This window comes from Micrasema longulum, unplaced genomic scaffold, assembly GCF_059751315.1.
Source record: "Micrasema longulum isolate JH-2025_06_02 unplaced genomic scaffold, ASM5975131v1 h1tg000493l, whole genome shotgun sequence".
NCBI lineage: Eukaryota > Metazoa > Arthropoda > Insecta > Trichoptera > Brachycentridae > Micrasema > Micrasema longulum.
The window spans coordinates 165,417-185,646 of NW_028277690.1; the positions used below are offsets into that span (position 1 = coordinate 165,417).

Sequence of the window (20,230 nt, forward strand, 5' to 3'; positions counted from 1 at the left end):
GTCTTATATTTTTAGATCCTCTTGTTGCATAGTTTCTATGAAAGAACTCATTATTTTTTAGTTTATTTTGAAAATATCTCGGGACTATTCCATTAATAATTTTGTTTTTTTTATTTATTTACAATTTTAAAAAACCCGTTAAAGTTACATTAGAAATTTAATATTGTCTAGTCATTTTATGTCTCGTCTAGTCTAGTTAGTTCAGTCATGATGTGCTTTTTCAGATTGATTTTAAATTTGTCTCCAGTAAAAGTTTTCAACTAGTAAGGTAGGTCGTTGTAGTGTTTAAGTCCATTATATAGTATTTTTGACTGTCCTGTGTTTGTCTTTGCTTTTTCAATATGATAGTGTTGTTGTTTTGTGGTGTTATATTTGTGTATGTCAGCATTTTTGACTAATATTATGTTGTCGTCTTGTATGTTTCCCAGTGTTATTTTGTGCACAATTTTTAAAGTCTCAATTTTAGTCAAGTAGTTTATGTCAAACTAGTGTGTTTTTTTGTACAGTTCAGTCGTAGAGGTCAGGTAGGGTAGGTTGTATGTTAGTTTAAGAATTTTATTTTGTTGCCTTTGTATTCTTGTTATGTCTGTCTTGTTACCAGTTCCCCAGAAGGCGATCATGTAACTCAATTTACTTTTGACATAGGCTTCGTACATCATAATTTTTTCCTTTCTCGGTATAAAATCTTTAATTTTGTAGAAGAGGCTATGTAGTGATGCCATTACTTTAGTGAGTCCGTCTATGTGTTTTGTCCATTTTAATTGTCTGTCCATTGTGAGTCCTAGGTAAGTCACATGTTCTAGTTCTTTAAGAGTTTCGTTGTTTATTTTTATGTTCATGTTATGGTTCTTCTTTTGTGTTTCGAAATGCATTTATTGCATTTCTTGGCATTTAGTGTTAAGAAGTTTTTGTTTGTCCATTCTAATAGTTTTTGCACGTCATTGTTAATGGTTTTAGTCGTTTCAATGTCATTTTTGTTTTCATATAAAATTCCTAAGTCGTCCGCATAGATTGTTTTTTTTCCCATTATGTCACTGTGTATTATGTCGTTAATGTATATTATATAAAATAATGGTCCTAATATTGATCCCTGAGGTACTCCGAATTGCATTGTTGTTATTTCACTTTTGTGTTCTTTAATTTTCGTAAACTGTTTTCTTCCTTGTAGATAGTTTTCAAATATTTTGAGAGCTTGTCCCTTAACTCCTGTATGTTGTAGTTTATCTAGAAGGGTATCTATGTGGATTGTGTCAAATGCCTTCTTGAAGTCAAGTATGAGTGCAGTCACTGTATTTCCTTTATCAATTTTGGTTTGTATAAAGTTGCAAACCGATGTCATTGCTGTGGAGGTACCCTTTCTTTTTTGAAATCCATATTGGTCTTTTGCAATAAAATTAAGGTTTTCGAGGTGTTGGTATAATCGATTGTGTAGCACTTTTTCAAATATTTTACTTAAAATGGTTAAGTTTGCAATGGGTCTGTAGTTAGAAGCTAAGTTTTTTTCTCCTCCTTTGTAAATTGGTGTTATTCTTGCTAATTTCATTACTTCTGGAAAGCTTCCGTCTGCCATATGTTTATTTATTAATTTCACTATTGTCGTGGTTATTTCTTCCTTTATTTTTTTTGACTGTAACAACTTTTATTTCGTCATGGCCAGGTGATGTGTTGTCTTTGAGCCCGTTTATTATTTTGCTGATTTCTTTGTTGCTCGTATATCTTAAGTAAATTTCTGCGTCGTATTCTATTTTTCTAAAATTTGTTTTGGTTGTATTTTGATTTACTATAGCGCTTGCTAGTTCTTTTCCGACGTTTGTGTAATAGTTGTTTATTATGTCGGGTATTTCTTTTGCATTCTGAGTCTCTTCACCATTTTCTTTTTTTAATTTAGATACTCGTATGTTAGTTTTTTTGGTATCATTTTCTTGGGTAATGTTTTTAATTTCTTTCCATATTTTGTAACTGTTCCCATTAGTTTCATTTATGCGACTAGCAAAGTGTTTTTTTTTTCGTTCTTTTTATGTTTTTTCTAACTTCTGCTTGCAGAATTTTAAATTGTTGGGTAAATGATGGAAAGTATTGCATTTTTTTATACAGTTGGTCTCTTGTTTTAATTTTGTCATATATTTCTTTTGTCATCCAGCCTTCTTTAGTTGAAGTTGTATAGTTTTTAATGGTGATTTTTGTGTTTTGTCTCGTTTTTTCTTGAATTATTTTTTGTAGTTCCTTAAAATTTTAAATGTTGAGATGATTTGTTATTTTTGTTATGTTTTCTTTAAGTTTTGCATAGTCAATTTTCTTAGAGGCATACTTTTGTGGGCTTTTTTTGGGATTGTTTTGTGGTATTTTCAATTGTATGTCTATTTGTCTGTGGTCACTTAGTGGGGTGTCGGTAAAGCTAGGGTTTCCTAGGACAGCGGTGCCCGTATTTTAACGGCCGTTAAAATACGGGCACCGCTGTCCTAGGAAACCCTAGCTTAAGGTAAACTTCTATTTTCTCTTTTGGTTTTATATTTGTTATTACATGATCTATTATTGAGTTTTGTCCTCGTTGGTTTTTTCTGGTGTATTCTTTGTCAGTTTTTCGGTTGATAATTTTTAGGTTTTTGCTTTTGAGCATTTTTATGTAGTCTTTAACGTCGTTATGTGTGTCTAGTAAATTAATGTTAAGGTCTCCGATAATGATGCTTTTTTCAGTTCCGTGACTATTTAGTGTTCGGTCGAGGTAGTCGATGTATTCTTTTATTTGATTTTTTACAGGTTGCCTGTAAATTGCATATATTGTGAGTTTTGGGTCTATTACCTGTAATTTAATGATATTGTTTTTTTCCTTATAGGCTTCGCTATTTTCTAATTTAAAATCGTGTTGATTATCTATATGTATGGATACTCTTCCTCCTTTTCCATTTCTGCAAGAGTGCGCTGCTTCATAGTTTTTTAGTAGTTTATTTCATTAGCAACATTGAATTTGATTCTTTGATCAATTGTCATGATATCTAGAAGTAGAGTCATTTCCTAACTTTTGTTCGTCTCCCACATCTTAATATTATCCTCGTCGCTTTGTTTTGTATTATTTGGAGTATCTTTAGATCTCCTTCATTACTTAAATATAAAATACTGGAGCAATAATCAATGTGGGGAACGATAATACTTTTAAATATTAGCAGAGAGGTTTTAATGTCTAATTTATTCCTTATTCTTCCTGGTGCAATAAATTTAGATATTTCGGTCTATAAATATTTGGATATGCTCAAATATTTTTGATGTTCGGTTGCGTCAATTTTTTTTCCAAATTTAGAGAACGAGAGGTTAAATTACAAAAAATAGTCCAGTGGTTCTAAACCTTTTTGATGTCAAAGAGCACTTTTGATTGTAAGGAAATTCGCGGTACACCAAAACTAAAGAAAACTTTTATTACCGGTGATGCATTCAAATTATTAGGTTTTGTTACTAGAGTCACTAAAATCGGGTTGTGGTCCTGTGGCTAGTGTCTCGGACTCACAGACCAAAGGTCCGTAGTTCGAAACCTACTCTACCCCAACTTGATTCCATTTTCTAATAGTGAATAGTGCCGAGTGAACGCGGTTGAAATGCGATCTCTTAGACGAATGTGTGGGAAATCAATGTATGACAGGGTTACGAATTATGAAATCAGGCGAGAGTGTAAATCTGAGTCAAGTATAATTGATAAGATTCAGAAAGGGTCTCTGAGATGGTTTGGTCACGTAGAACGAATGGACGACGAAAGAATGGTAAAACAAGTATAGATGGCGAAAACATTGATGGCGAGGCATTGAGGGGATCCTGAGGGGTGGGGACGACGTGTTGGCCTCTGTCCATACATCCTCCTCCCCCCTCCTCAATCTGCATAGATTTTGTATTCCTTGGGAATATTTATAACAACTTTCCTCTATGCGCAGCTGACAGAGTCCCCCAGGAGGTAAAACAAGTATATATGGCGAAAATGAACGGCAACGTGAGACGAGGACGACCGAGGAAGACGTGGCATGATCAGATAAACCAAAATCTTAAGTCTGGTCATGTCAAAAGCAGACAGAACCAAAGGGCATGTATGACAAGATGTATTAATGTGGAATGTATGCCAGGATAGACGTGTGTGGCGGTCCATTCTCTCTGCCTACCCCTGTGGGGAAATGGCGTGGTGGTAGTAGTACAAATGTTGTATTTCGCATTTGTCAGAAGTCGGCTTGAACATGCAACTTTAATCTGGTCCCCGTACCATGAAAATCACCAATATAAAATAGAAAAAGTCCAAAATAAATTAATTAAATGTTTATCATACTGAAATGTTTACCAATTCAATAATTATAATGAAGCGAGAGTACATGCTGACAGGTTGCTGACTCAACACTTTGTATCCCAGACACTTTTGTATGGAAGTGAACATGTAACTGGCAGAGGAATGATGAAAGCAGAGTGAACGCAGTCAAAATGAGATCTCTTAGACGAATGTGTGGGAAATCAATATATGACAGGGTTACAAATGATGAAATCAGGCGAGAGTGTATATTTGAGTCAGGTATAATAGATAAGATTTAGAAAGGGGATGGATTCTGAGATGGTTAGGTCATGTAGAATGAATGGACGTTGAAAGAATGATAAAACAGGTATATATGCCGAGGATGAACCGCAACATGGGACGAGGACGGCCAAGGAAGACGTGGCATGATCGGATAGACCAAAGTCTGGTCATGTCAAAAGCAGGCAGAACCGAAGGGCATGTATGAATGTGGAAACAGCTAGGAATGTATGCCAGGATAGACGTGTGTGGCGGTCCATCCTCTCTGCCTACACCTATGGTTAAATGGCGTGATGGTAATAGAAGTAGTGAAGTTATGAGATGTCATCGGTGAGTTGTACTGCCATGATATTTAGTTCGGGACATTAGCAAACTATAGACCTTAAAATATAGCTTGATTAAAATGACTGCTGCCTAACTAATGTCCCTAGTGATGGGAAATTACTGATCATTGATCATGTACTGATCAAATCGATTTTATCAGTTTTTTCATGCAAACATTAAGCTCTGTTTCCGAAAATTGAAGTAAAAACGCAAGAAGCCTATTATAATGTGTTTAAGATAATTATTCATAAAAAAATAAGACATTTATACTTTTTTTCATGAACAACATTAAATGAATTATTTTTTTTAATCGATCAATTTACATTGATTAATTTGTCCCACCTCTAAAGTTTTTGGAAAATATATGTAACCTTAGAAGAATGTCGTTAATAATTAGGTTTATTTTAGTTTTATTTTTAGTTTTAAAGATGATTTTATATATTTATGTTGATTTATATGTCAAGCATTGTATTAAAAAAATAAATTGACATGCCAGATATTTATTTATTTATTTATTATATACATACGGCCTAAGCCAATTACAACAGTTACATGAAGAAACATAAATGCAAGAAACTGAACAAAAAGAACATAAAACTATTTAGCAAAGACAAACAAGGGCAAAACAATATTAGTATACAATATATTCAAAAAAACGAAAGACCAAAAACTTTGAGCTAAACCATGCCAATCCAACTTCATCCCACACTGTTTAGTCGCGAAGAGATCTACAAAAATCCGGAAGATCTATCCCAAAAAATTCCAAGTCGTGTGATGAATTGACTAATCTACACATTCTGGACATTGGGGCATAAAAACCAAAGTTGCTCTTAAAAGATTTTATAAATAGCAGATTTTGACTTCTGGTGACACGGTTGGGGGGAACATGAAAAGAAATTGATTGCAACAGAGATGGGGCATCACTTGAAGCATTAAGTATTTTGAAAATGCATATAAGGCTCAGTTCTACGTCTCTCCATTGAAGACAGATAAGAGATTGCTCTATTTCAAAATAAGAATAATTACCCCTTTGTAATCCGAGCAACCATGCCACTTTTCTTAGAAAACGGTGTTGGACAGACTCGATACGGTCAATATGAGTCCTGTAGAATGGAGAATATATATATGAATGATTTTTCGTGTGTTAATATAAATCACTCCTTAGACGTTACTACAAAGTTATGTTGTCACTTTTACTGACAACTGTCATCTAATCAAGCTATATTTTAAGGACCATGATTAAATTTATGTCCTAATGAGACGAAACGCGTCACATTGTACACTCGTGTATATAATTAAAAAAATAAAACCAGAATTTAATCCAATAATATTATTTTATTTTGAATACCTTACCAAATTTAAACAAATAATGGTTTCATTTCTGGCTGCTTTTCTTCTTCGGGTTTCTGATCTAAGTATGTAATATATTATATCGAATAAATGAACTTTTTTCTTTTGCTCTTTTGAATATTTTGTTTCATATTTGCAGGTGTTCATGTGACGCTGGCTAAGAACATGTCTTCCGCTACCGGAGCTTCAAACTTTGAAACACTATCGATCACAGTTCCCAAACCTTTTGTGTACCATGTCGAGCTCAACCGACCAGACAAATTCAACGCGTTTAGTAAAGCCATGTGGTTGTAAGTTTGATATATTATTATAGATACAGCCAACTCTCCTCAACGCGATTAATTCATACTGCGTTATAATGAAAACCGCACAATATGGAACCCTGAATTAATGCTCATCGGATTATTTGTACCTCATCATATAGAAACCACTGCCGTGTTATGCAGAAACCAAGACATAGGCAACTCTGAATTAATACAGCTTACCCACCACATACCGCACACCGCATCTGAGGACATAAGTCTCCTTGGCGGTGCCCACATACACGGAAAATTTGCTCGTTGTCAAACGAGAAAAGCTGCCCGAAGGAGCTCTCTGAAATCTGGTAGCCTTAGCATCTTTGTGCTGAAAGAAAGTAATCCAGAAGTACATTACGGGGGTTAAGGGTCATAAGGGCGAAACTACAAAAACACAGTTTTGAGATAAATGATAAAACAGTTTTCAAAAAATAATACCGTCTTTTAAGGGTAACAAATAAAGAAAATAAAAAATACAGTTAATAGAGCATAAAATGTTTTAGAGACAAAAATATGAAACTACGCTTTCGTCTATATGACCCTAACTTGCGCTTACCTTAGTAAATTAACAAAATGATGTAAAAGGTGTTTTATTCTTCTGACTTTAAACAAAACGCTTCATTTGTAGTTTCACACAAATTTATCTAGGTAACTACTTATCGGATGAGTTTCATCTTTTTGTCACTAACAGGATATTTTGTTTGGATATCAGATTAGTACTTAACACAAAACAGCATTTTTTGTAGTTTCGCCCTTATGACCCTAAGCCCCCGATAATATGTACCTCATTGGATTGAGAAGAGAGGGAAGTGAATTCTTCACTGACTGGGATTAAATTGATTGGACATGATCAATTTGCCGAAATGATAACAAAACTTTTAAAGAGCCTTGAAATTCTTTTTAGAAGCCACCAGATCTGTATATCCGACAGGACCTATAACAGGGCCACGGATAGTAGCGAAAAGCTCCATTCGGTAATCGTAGAGAAGGGGAAAGGGACAAGACCACATGATGTGTTCAGAAGATTGGTTAGGATATCCGCAGCAGCACGAAGGGGAGTCAACAATATTAAAAACAAATAATTTTTGATTAAATTTACCATGACCTGATAAAAACTGCGTAGTCCAGTGATCGGGGATAACCCAAGAAGATTCTAAGCGCTGACGGATTGAAGGAAAAAAAAGAAAGGTAACCCTCCCTGAAGAGGAAGATTCCCATCGCGATTGCCAAGCATTAAGAAGAGCATTTAAAGTCATTTTTCTAATATTTGATTGAGACATTCGTTCAGTTGGGAGTAGACGGACGCCACCAATAACAGAGGAACGCCTTCTTTTTAGGTGGAAATTTGCAGATCGTCGCTGAACCTCCAGATCTAAAGGAAACAAGCCCGTTAGAACCGGGAGTGCATCCATTGAGCATGTCCTATATGCTCTAGAAAGAGCCAGAAGAGGTTGCCTTTGTCCGCTTAAAATAATTCGCCTGAAATATTGCAACTCTCATCGGTGTGTCCAACAGCCTGCTGCATAGCATACGATACCTAGGAAAATGGATTTATAATAGACCGTTGAAGTTTCAAAAGACAATCCCCAGCTGGCTCTGGCCAAGCGTGCAACTTTATGGAAAGCCATCTTTCCCAAATGTACGGCTTTCCTAGCATGGGAAGTGTAGGACAAATTTCTTTCAAGGATTACACCAAGGTTTGAAACCGAATTTGACGCTCGAATAGAAGTGCCCATAAATTTGATTGAAGGAGGACACACAAAATTACCTTTTAAAAGTGAGAATTGAGTTTTTTGAGGAGCAAAACTTAATTTATTTCGAATACCCCAATCGGATACTTTATTTAATGCATTAGCTGCGTCACCCTCCAGAGATCTGCGGCTATTGCCCTCAATCAAAATACATCCATCATCGGCAAAAGCCTGAATCATACATCGGAATTAATACAAATCAATATTAACACAGTTGAATTTGGTTATTACGAGGAAGACGGGACTGACTGAATTTGCTTGTTATAAGCATCACTCGTTACACCAGAGAAAGGTTTTTTAAATCCAATCGACATTGCATATTGTCACTATTAAAAATTATAATATTTATTTATTCATTTTATTTATTAATATTTTTTCCATTATAAACTATGATTAATAATAAAAATAACATGACCTCGCTGGGGTTACCCGTGAGAATGTATAATGAAGACTTAATAAACAGAGATAATTAACAAAATGTTCAGACAGTTTTAAACACTACGTATTTATGTTTACAACTAATTTATGAACATCTGTATTATTTATATTACAAAACGCACAATGAAAGAACAAAAACATAACATAAGCTATACATTTGTGGAGCAGTTGATTCGATATTGGTTTGGGCGAATGACACAATCCATTTTACTTCTACCCAGCTCCACTATCCATTTTTTTACAGCCTTTTTGAACATTTTCTCGTTACTAATTGTTTTAATAGATAGTGTAGGTAGGTTATAGATTTTAATTTAATAAAACTCAAAATCCCTTTGTCCGAAATTGGTATTAGTTGGTTTATATTTGCTGACAAACATACAAGTTTCTAAACTTAAATTAAAATAAATGACCATTTGTATTTTTTCACAATGTTGACAATGCAGTAAGGATAGATTCAACTTATTTCGCGCCACGTTCTATTTTACAAACAATTGCCACTTTAACGCGAATTGAAACACTTCTGCTTGTTAGTAGTCATGTTTATAATTTAAGGTTTTAACTTATCTGACATCACCCACTCGAAATTGAAAAAAAATATTGTGAAAACCCCAGAGAATGGCGTAAGTGAAAATTTCAATATGTTCTTCCCGATTGAACAACGTGCAGGTAAACGCAATAGATAAACTTTTCAAGTCATTTACGTTGTTGCAATGTTGTCTTGTATGAAAATGCGTTAAAAACCGCATTACAGGAGGGTTTTTCGTAATTTTTTCTTCGCATTATATGTAAACGGTGGTATAGTAGAGTTGACTGTTATATCATTATTCTGAATGTTTTGAAAAAAAGCAATTTGAACCTTATTATCCCGCTGTATTCATATTAGTTTCCCTTCAAGTCGATTTAATGAACGGATGAGCAACAAACCTACCGCACAATACATTTTTTTTCTTTCATTTCTCACGGTACGGGTATTCCAATGAGAGAACATTATTCTAAATAAAAAAATAATGTATAATGCAAAAATAAATATATTCCTTATCCTTTCAGTGAGCTGGGCCAATGTTTCAGTGAATTAAATGAGAACCCTGACTGTCGTGTCGTGGTCCTGTCTGGTTCAGGAAAGCATTTTACAGCAGGTAATTCAAATATACAGGATTACTGGTTAAGTCGACCTAGATCCTTTAAGGTATTGTAGTTTCCATCATTCCTGACAGATTTGACTATGAAACACCATACCCCCAAACTTAACCGTTTTCAAGATATTGCATATTTAAGTTTTTTTTTTTTAAAATCAGATTTTTTTCTATTGGCCTAATTATTTCGACTTTTTTGCCTCTAATTTATTTGTGTTTGTAATTTTTGTGTAGTAGATTTGTTGTTTTATTATTCTTAACCCTAAAACTGCAGTTTACTGAACTCATTATTTATTTACGGACATTGTCAATTTATACAATTCGTAGGGATAAATATTACAATATAAGAACAGTTAAAAGCAATAAAAAATAAGAACAGAAGCATTGAAAAACATAAGGGACATCGAGACTTAAACTAAAAGAGTCCAGATTTTGTCTCGAGTTAACAATACGACAAAGACAGGTCATTGGAGAATTATAGCCATAGTTTATTCTATGCTGATCGATGAATAGTACTTTATTGTTTCTTAACCTACAAGTCGGAGTAAAGAATTTTACCTGTCCCAGTAATGATGGCACATTGATTATACCATTTAGTATGCCAAACATATATATTGAGCCAATATTAGTTCTACGTACAGATTTATGGTAAAATGACTTTATATCACTAATTTATGTTAGTAAATTTTAGTATTTAATCACTTACCGACTTTTTATGTCTACCGGTTTCGTCAGGACACTCGAAAAAATACATAAATTACATGCAGAGTTAAAGGGAATGCAAACACCACCATGTCAGAATATGCACTAAAATTAGGTAAATAATATTTAAAGGGAGGGGCTAAGTGGTTGAATATTACACGATTGGTTAATTTTTAAATCAAAAAGTGGGTTTTATAATTTTTTTTTTAAAGGAATAACCCGCTAAGCCTCTATTTTGAGGCTTGTCAGCAGGTGGGATAGAGGGGATATGGAAGGAGGTAATGAAAAATACACCACAACACCCAGACCAATTGAGAAAAAATCTTCCTTGGATTTTTTTCTTGCAACTGGCGAGAATCAAACCCGCGACTTCAGTTTCACAGTTGGCTGTCTAACCAACTACGCCATGGCGCCTGCCATTAAAAAGATATTTGATTATTTACTAGGGAAATATTATTTTTTAAATCTTTTTTTATGTGAAACACCTCCATATCGTCAAATAGTTCTTGCAGTGGTTAAAACAGGTTCGATTCCCGGTGATAACACAAAGATTTTCGTGTTATTTTTGTCAAGCCTGGGTGTTCTGTACTGTTATTCACGACTGTGATTAGGCCTCCTGGTCTGTGAATAAAAAAATATGGGCTGAATGATAATATCCAACATAAGCCTTCCATTACATTTGCCAAACTGAGAGTAAAAGGGGCAATAAACGCAGGAGAGTTAAATTAAATTGATACCGCGGTTAATTAAAGTGAAATGTTCAAAAGTAATTTGTTTATTGACAAAACCAAATGGTTTTTTAGGGAGTGTTTTCATTGAACAAACTTACCAATCAAAGGCATGACATGCCAAGGGGTCTGGTTTTTTTTTATCTTGTATATCTAATTTAGTTTCTGTTTGTTTTTTTAGGCATTGATTTAAAAGATATGATGTCTTCTGCACAAGAGATCGCCGAGTTCGAAGACATTGCAAGGAAGAGCAAATACCTGTACAAGATGATAAAAATATACCAGGATAGCATCAGCACACTGGAGGCTTGTGTGAAGCCGGTCATAACGGCAGTGCATAGCGCGTGCGTCGGAGCAGGGGTGGACTTGATCACGGCAGCGGATATAAGGTGATTCTGGCGATCGGCCATCCACTTACCCAGATCCAATTTAAAGGTCTTGTGGCTTCTTTTCAGATCCGCTCATTACAAAAACAATGATTTTTTTGGCTTTAATGAACGCTAAATTATTATTCAAAAGATGCATTTTTCATTTATTTTTTCTTTTGTTTATTTGTAAATTTTGTTCAGTTCAAATGCACAGTTAAATAAAATTTTACACGAAATAAAATACTACAGTAAAACCCCTGCTTTACGTTTTTCAAGGGAGCAACAAAAAAAGTGTAAAACTGAGGAAAACTTTGAAGTGAGGAAATGAAAAATGTATGAAAAAAATTAAATTTCATTGTTGTACAAGGCCATACTAAATATACTGCAGAAAAATTGTGAGAAATGTCCTAATTGGGGATTATTAATATTTACCAATGATTTAATTAAAAATATTTTGTAATTTTTCAAACAAAACTGCAATGTGTTATTTTTTATTGAACTTTAAAAATTACATACTTAACCTTAAAAACACGAAAATAAAAATTTGAATTTGCATAAAATGTATATAACGATTTTTGCCCTAAATATTGAGAAATTTTATTTATATGGTATCACTTTTTTTAGTATGGCACCACAAAATTTCAACTGTCATTTACACCGCGGACTGTTTCATACTTTTATGATAACTGTTTAAACTATTTCCTTTTCACATTATGTGTGTATAACAGCAAATAATATTTCTATTACAAATTTTTTTAACTTTCTGCATCGTTATTTATTGATGTAAAGACTTTATTCTTCCTAAACATGCGTCAACTGCATGTCACCAAAACCGGGGTTATGAAAAACGTAAAAAACGTTAATTGGGGGGAAATTGAATGAGAATGTATGGAAAAAAATGGGACCTAAATATTTCGGTGTAAAAAGCGGGAAAACGTAAAATCGAGGAACGTAAAAACGAGGTTTTACTGTAGTTTATAAAAAAAATGTCCATTACTAAATGAATTTAGGAATTTAAAAATTAAATATTTTGATTTGTACTTTAGATACTGCACAAAGGACGCGTGGTTCCAAGTTAAAGAGGTAGATATTGGAATGGCGGCCGATGTAGGCACTCTTCAAAGACTACCCAAGGTATGTTCAAAATGAAATATTCAGTGAAAACCTTCCTATTAAATAAATGCACCACGTCAACCTTGCTGGGAAATTTAACCCAGAACCTTTAACACACTTATTCAATTTTTATTTTTTTTGTACAACAACAGGCCAGGAGGCCCAATTACAGTTGTGAATTACATCACAGAACACCCAGGCTTGAGAAAAATCACATTTATTTTTTTGTGTTCTCACCGGGAATTGAACCCGGAACCTTCCGTGTGTGAGTCAAGCGTCTTGACCACTTAACCACGGAGGCCGCCTTGCACTTTGCACACCACGTACCACACACCGCATCTGAGCGGTGACCAAATACACGTTGCCGAATGAGAAAAGCTGCCTGAAGGAGCTCTCTGTAATCTGGTAGCCAGAAATATCTAGTAGCCAGAAAAATAATATGGTAAACAGATAATCCAGAAATACATAATATGCACTTCATTGGATTGGGGAAAAGAGGGAAGTGAATTCTTCACTGACTGGGAATAAATGATTGGACATGATCAATTCGCCGAAATTATTACAAAAACTTTTTAAAAGCCTTGAAATTCTTTTTGGAAGCCACCACATCTGTATATCCGACTGGACCTATAACAGGGCAAGGATAGTAGTGAGAAGCTCCTTTCGGTAATCATAGAGAGGGGGAAAGGGACAAGACCACAGAATGTGTTCAAAAGATTGATTTGGATATCCGCAGCGGCACAAAGGAAATCAACAATATTAAAAACAAACAGTTTTTCATTGAAATTACCATGACCTGAAAAAAACTGCGTAGTCCAGTGATCGGGGATAACCCAAGAAGATTTTAAGCGCTGGCGGATTGAAGGAAAAAATAAAGGTAACCCTCCCTGAAGGGGAAGATTCCCATCGCGATTGCCAAGCATCAAGAAGAGCATTTTAAGCCATTTTTTAATATCCGATCGAGACATTCCTTCAGTTAGGAATAGACGGACGCTACCAATAACAGAGGAACCGGCCGAGTAAATCATATCGAATCGGTGCAACATCGTTTGCTAAGAAATGTAGCATGGATGATTGGCCTCGAGAGGGGAGACTAAACTTACGGAGAAATGGAGTCAATGTTCAAAATCTCAAGTCTACAAAAACATAGAAATAACACTGACTCCATATTTATGTTTAATTTACTGAATGGCTTAATTGATGTACTACCGTTACTGGAACAAGTGGCATTCAATGTTCCGATTCGCCGGTTGCGAAAAATATTGTGCTATTCCTTGATCAAAACAGCACAAACTATGGCTTGCATGCACCAATTTCCTGATTGTGTCGTATTGTAAACTAGGACTGGACTTTTTTGGTGTAAGTCTTTATAGATTTAAAAAATCACTAAGATAGACCGGATCTTGTCTTGAGGTAGTAGTAATTATTATTTAATTTATGTCTTAGCTTCAATTTTCTTTATGGAGTCAGTGTTATTTCTACGTTTTTGTAGACTTGAGATTTTTAACATTGACTCCATTTCTCCGTAAGTGTAGTCTCCCCCTCTCAGGGCAATCATCCATGCTAAATGCGCTAATTGGCTCACTACAAAGCAGGATATCCTCTACTCAATTTCCTTTTACAGGATTTTTCCTAAGTGGGGGAATGTACAATGTTTTCAGTGTGTCCAAATGGTTGCAGACAGGCTGAATTTCCTCTCTAGGGAGTTATTTAGATCTAAATTTGTTACAGATTTGTTGAGAAGGGAATATGGAAGTCTAGACAATTATTGGGCTTATGACCTGTCATTGGCTGGTTTAAATGGCCACTTTGCACACTGTGTATTCTACGTTATACGGGGGACCACCGTTACAGGAAAAAATGACACAAATGTTATAAGAAAAAACCTAATACGAGTGTACGTTATAGGGGGGTTTACTGTTTTTCAATTTTACAACGTGAGTTTTTTTATGAATAATATGTTTTATTTTTATTTTAGGTGATTGGAAATATGTCTCTTGTAAGAGAATTATGCTACACGGCAAGGAAAGTCCAATCCGACGAAGCTCTGAGCTGTGGACTTATTAGCAAAGTCTTTGTGGATAAAGAGAGGTATGTTCCAATCAGCATTTTGGGAGCAATCTACTGAATTCAATTGAAATACTACTGATTTTTGCACATTCTCTCGTAGAATAAAATTACGCCACATATAATTTGTTGCCGCAGAGGGAAAACATTTTGGAATATGGAAGTCTACGCATTTACAGGGCTTATGACCTCTCATTGGCTGGTTTAAGTGGCCACTCAATTTTGCTAATATTTACCACGCTTTTTGCACTACTTTTACTGTTTTTGCAAATGCATATTATTATTGGTGCGTAGGTTTTCACGGTCGCTGATATCAATATTTATATTTTTTGGGTGATCCCGTGTAAGTTTGCCAACTGCGACATGGTATAAAATACCAGTACATAAACACATATTTTTCTTATTTGTTTATAAATTTGTATAAACCACTTTAATTTATTTTTTTATTACACTTCGACCGGTTTCGAGGTTACTACCTCATCGTCAGGAATTTAACTAACTTATAATTACACGCGTTGCTATTTATATAATAAAATATTGTATGAAAGAGACAGAAAGTTGAAAGAAAGAGAGAGAAAGAAGATAAAATAAATCATAACGGGAATAGTTTTAAAAGAGGACTCGAAGTTAAATTTAATTGATTATTTATTATTTGAAGTTTTTGATTAATGGCTTTACTAATTTCTAATCGTTCTAAATTATCTAAACGAAAACCATTTTTATTGACATGCAAAATTTCTACCCCGTTTCTTGATTAAATTCATGGTTTTCGGATATAAGATGATTTGCGAATTCTGAAAAATTATTATTGAAATTAGTATTTTCAATTTTCTGTCTCTTTCATACAATATTTTATTATATAAATAGCAACGCGTGTAATTATAAGTTAGTTAAATTCCTGACGATGAGGTAGTAACCTCGAAACCGGTCGAAGTGTAATAAAAAAATTAAAGTGGTTTATACAAATTTATAAACAAATAAGTGTAAAATGTCATACCACAAAGTGGAAAATGTTTTTGATAACAATAATACATATTTTTCTATAAAACACAGTTTACCATGAAGATGGCTCCTGCAAGGGTAGTCAAAACTTTAGAATGAATACAACTTACACGTGATCACACAAAAAATATACATATTGCATATTATTATTGTTCAATATTAACATGTAGTTTATGGTGAAAATGCAGTTCCGAAATTCTGCCTGTGTTTGAACTGAGTTTTGTTTACAAATTTTGCAACATCAAAATTTTATATGCTTTTTTGTTTTTATAGTTTGCTAAAAGGAGCCTTAGAATTAGCGGAAGACATTTCCCTGAAGAGTCCTGTTGCAGTACAAATGACTAAAAAGTCGCTCATCTATTCTCTAGACCACACAAATCAAGAAGGATTAGAGTATATGGTAACTATACTTTTTGTTACACTCCTGTTAGTATTCTCGACTCAACGTAAGAACAACCTGTGTTTGTGCATGTCCCACCTCCTTCCCCACTACTAATTTAACACATTTAAGCCTCATTAATCAATCAAATTAAATTAATTTATTAATTGTATTTTAATTTTAATAGCCCACTCACAACCAAAAAAATTATAGCAATTTATACATTTAATGATGGTTATAGTATTAGAATATAAATGTTGCATTTTATGTGGCATCAGATTTATCAAGTCGGTTAAGGAGTTGATCCATAATTGAAAATATCATAAAAGTTTACTCTAAGAGAAAAATCCCGCCACTGGGCTGAAGATGTTCAAAATATAGTACACTAATTTATTTTATTTATTTTTATTTTATAAAAATAAACGGCAAATCTGCCTTTTACAAACATTTATAATATTAACATATTTGGCTTAATATATATTAAAAAAAAAAAAAAACATGAATTTCCTTATACCCGAGATTTATAAAAAAAAATTAAACCAAAAATTATACAAGATTTATATTTAAAAAATAACCTTAAAATCATACAGCATATTCAGTAGAAAGTTTAAATAATAAAACATTCTACAGTAAAATAACAAGAAAATCATAAGTACTGTTTCACACAGCTAGGCAAAGTGAGCAAAAAACTGTATATATATATTATGAAATGCATGAATAAATAAATATAATTACCATTCACCATCTTTGAAAAAGTTCAAAAGGTTTGTTCTATATGAACAATACCCTACACTAAATATATCAGATATGTGGGAATAACTATTGCCGAGTTCATGAAGTCTGTTCAACACTTATTTGTGTAAAGTGGCCACTTAAACCAGCCAATGACAGCCCTGTTAATGCCTAGACTCCCATGTTCCCATCTCAATAATGTTTTCCCTCTCTGTTGCAATAAATTTAAATATGAATAACTCCCTACGGAGGAAATCCAGCCAGTTTGCAAGCATTTGGACATACTCAAACATTGTTCAATCTACAATACCTAGAATATGCGAGCAATATTACAATAGATTTACCTAGGCTGATATTGTTTATAACAATGTATGTAAATTTAAGTCAAAAATCATAGAAATATTTAGAGAAGTAGACATTTAACTAATTTTATTATTTAAATAGGTGCGAAGGTTTTCGCGGTCACTGTTATCAATATTATGTATGTTTTTGGGTGATACGTGTATTTTGGATTTGATCCGACGTTTCGGCTACCATTGCAGGAGCCATCTTCAGGGAAAACTGTGTGTTTTATAGAGAAATGTATGTGTTTATGTACTAGTAATTAAAATTCTACATAAACCTAGTAATTATAGTGCACGAATAATAAAAGAGGCAATTGAATACACAGACATCCAAATAATATAAAACAAAGACGACGGGCTTAAATAAAATTCAACATGGTTCCCAGCACTACATATGACAAAACGAATAGAAATGTGCCTACTGCCGGCTGCGACACAGTACAAATTACTAGTACATAAACATAATTATTCTTTCCTACAAAACTAGAAATGTGCCTACTTCTGACTGTGACACCGTACAAATTACTAGTACATAAACACATACATTTCTCTATAAAACACACAGTTTCCCTGAAGATGGCTCCTGCAATGGTAGCCGAAACGTCGGATCAAATCCAACGTACACGGTATCAGTCAAAAAAGATACATAATATTAATTTTATTATCATATACATATTTTTCACTTCTTATCTTTTACATTACATATTTGTTATATTTAACGTAATTTAAATTATCGTCTTATAAATAAACATTTTTTTTGGTGTGTGCATGAGTGTCCTGCATTAATGTACAAAGAAATTTACAAGATTTTTGTACAGACTGTTTGTTTACCCAATAAAATAAAATAAAATATTATTCCACATTAAAAGTTCTTTATAGGTTGAAATTATTCTCATTTGGATGTTTTAGAAATCGCACAATCTCAAAATCTTGTTTCCCGAACATTTCCCAACAGCATGGAAGGAACAGATAGACACATTGTTTAAAAAAACATAAAAATAAAAAATAAATGCATCCTGCAATTAAATCATATTTTCGTAATATCAGCATATGTTAATTTGGTTTTTTCTTTATTTTTCTTTTCTTTTCATGGTTATGTAATACCATATATATGTGCTGTAAACTTTTTAATGATAAAAAAATGAATGGCCCACGCTCAGATGCTGTAGTCTTTGTGGGCATTTTTTCCTATTCATGTTATAGCTTAATTTTAAGATATATTTTTCTAAAGTGTATTTTTGTAATTATATTTCTATGTAAATAATATATGTATGTAAAAATAAACAAATAAAAATCTTTCTAAGTGAGTCCTGTGGGTTATCCTTTAAGATTGGATGATTTTCTAATATATTTTGTATTTTTTTCAGGCGCTTATTAACCAAACTAAGCTGCAGAGTGAGGACTTTGTCAATGCTTGTATGGCTCAAGCAATGAAAGGAGAAAAACCTGTATTCGCTAAACTATAAGAACTGATTGACAAATATTAATTATAAGTGTAAAATATGTTTAATTAAAGGGCGGTAAAAAAAATTTGTGGTGGTGAAATTATTATTTAAAAAGAAATAATCAACGTTTGATAGCAAGGTGATACTGCAATACATCATCTTCATCAGTGGCGCTGCAGCCCGTTGTGGGTCCTGGCCTCCTCCAGAATATGTCTCCATTCCTCCCTGCACCCCGCGGCTCTTCTCAGTTCGTCAGGCCCATCACTCTAATGTCACTTTCCACATTATCCAGCCATCTTAATTTTGGTCTGCCTCTGCTTCGTCTGTCTTCCGGAGTGGTATAAATATTTTTTTTGGGGTACGGTTATCATTCGTTCTGTGCACATGCCCGACCATTATAATCTTCTTGGATTGATGAATTGTGCAATGTTGGGTTCGCCATACAGTCCCTCTAATTCATGATTAAACCGTCTCTTCCACTCTCCGTTTTAGTTGACAGCACCAAATATCTACCTTAATATTTTTCTTTCAAATACTAATACCATGTTTACATCTCTTTTGGTCATAACCCAGCATTAGGCACCATATTCAATGACCGGTCTGAGGAGAGTTTTGTAAATAATGGTCTTAGTTTTTCTAGTGAGAAATTTGGATCCCTGATGTTTAAACAAGCCATAATAACACCCATTTGCTGCTGATAGCCGACTCTAATCTCGGTACTATAATTTTTATCATTAGTAATTTCAGTACCTAAATACGTATTTACATTTCACACAGATGATATGGGTTCAAGAATTAGGCATATTAATAATGTTTACTAAGTAATAATCTTTTAATTTATACTTTTTTACTACAATATTGCAGGGTAATTACTACAACTAGTAACATCAAAATCAGGGTTTTTGAGTCACCCATTAAAAACACAAATTTATTAAATTTATTTGTTCTTTTAATATTTATGTACTGCGGACCAACTACTGCTTTACAAAATTATGACAGGATCAGTTGACTGTCCAGAATTACTTAGTTTAATAACAATGCATGTTCCATCCAGGATTTGTGGATAGGGACATGTACCAATAAGTAAAACATTGTATGTTAAAAATGCTCTTTTTCATATGACTTTTTACCAAATTTAAAGACATCTACACAAATAATGCTGATTTTAATGTCACCTAGTTGTTGTTATAACCTGCAGTTTTGTTTCCAGAGTTTTATATATAATGTTGTTTTATTGAATAATAATGTGAAATAAAAGTCTTTTATTATAATTATGTTTTCATTACACATCAGCAGTTAAATTTTTGTTTTTTTTTTTACGTTTTTGGCTGTTGGGTGAAAATCGGTTGGGAGATACGTCTGCCTCGTTTTGTAGTGGTCAGCGCGTTCAGCGTTCACCTACCATTCTTGAGGTCCTGGGTTCGTTTCGTGGCAGGGTGAGCATGAAGATTTTAAAGGTCAGCGGAGGACTGATTACCTCATGTCGGATCCCCCTGATGGTGACGACCACTTGGGAGAAAG

At 33.7% G+C, this 20,230-nt stretch overlaps 1 protein-coding gene across 1 annotated transcript in view; it reads left to right on the forward strand.

The window, feature by feature from the left end:
- Positions 1–19,966, forward strand: part of LOC148281144 (delta(3,5)-Delta(2,4)-dienoyl-CoA isomerase, mitochondrial) — a 33,914-nt gene extending 13,948 nt beyond the window's left edge. Inside the window, exons 2-8 of the mRNA XM_088227204.1 lie at positions 6,351–6,501; positions 9,744–9,832; positions 11,441–11,648; positions 12,674–12,761; positions 14,719–14,831; positions 16,083–16,209; positions 18,632–19,966. Of these exons, the coding sequence (XP_088083330.1) occupies positions 6,351–6,501; positions 9,744–9,832; positions 11,441–11,648; positions 12,674–12,761; positions 14,719–14,831; positions 16,083–16,209; positions 18,632–18,730 (875 nt within the window). The 3' untranslated portion in view covers positions 18,731–19,966. The remainder of the gene's footprint in view (positions 1–6,350; positions 6,502–9,743; positions 9,833–11,440; positions 11,649–12,673; positions 12,762–14,718; positions 14,832–16,082; positions 16,210–18,631) is intronic.
- Positions 19,967–20,230: the final 264 nt, after the last annotated feature.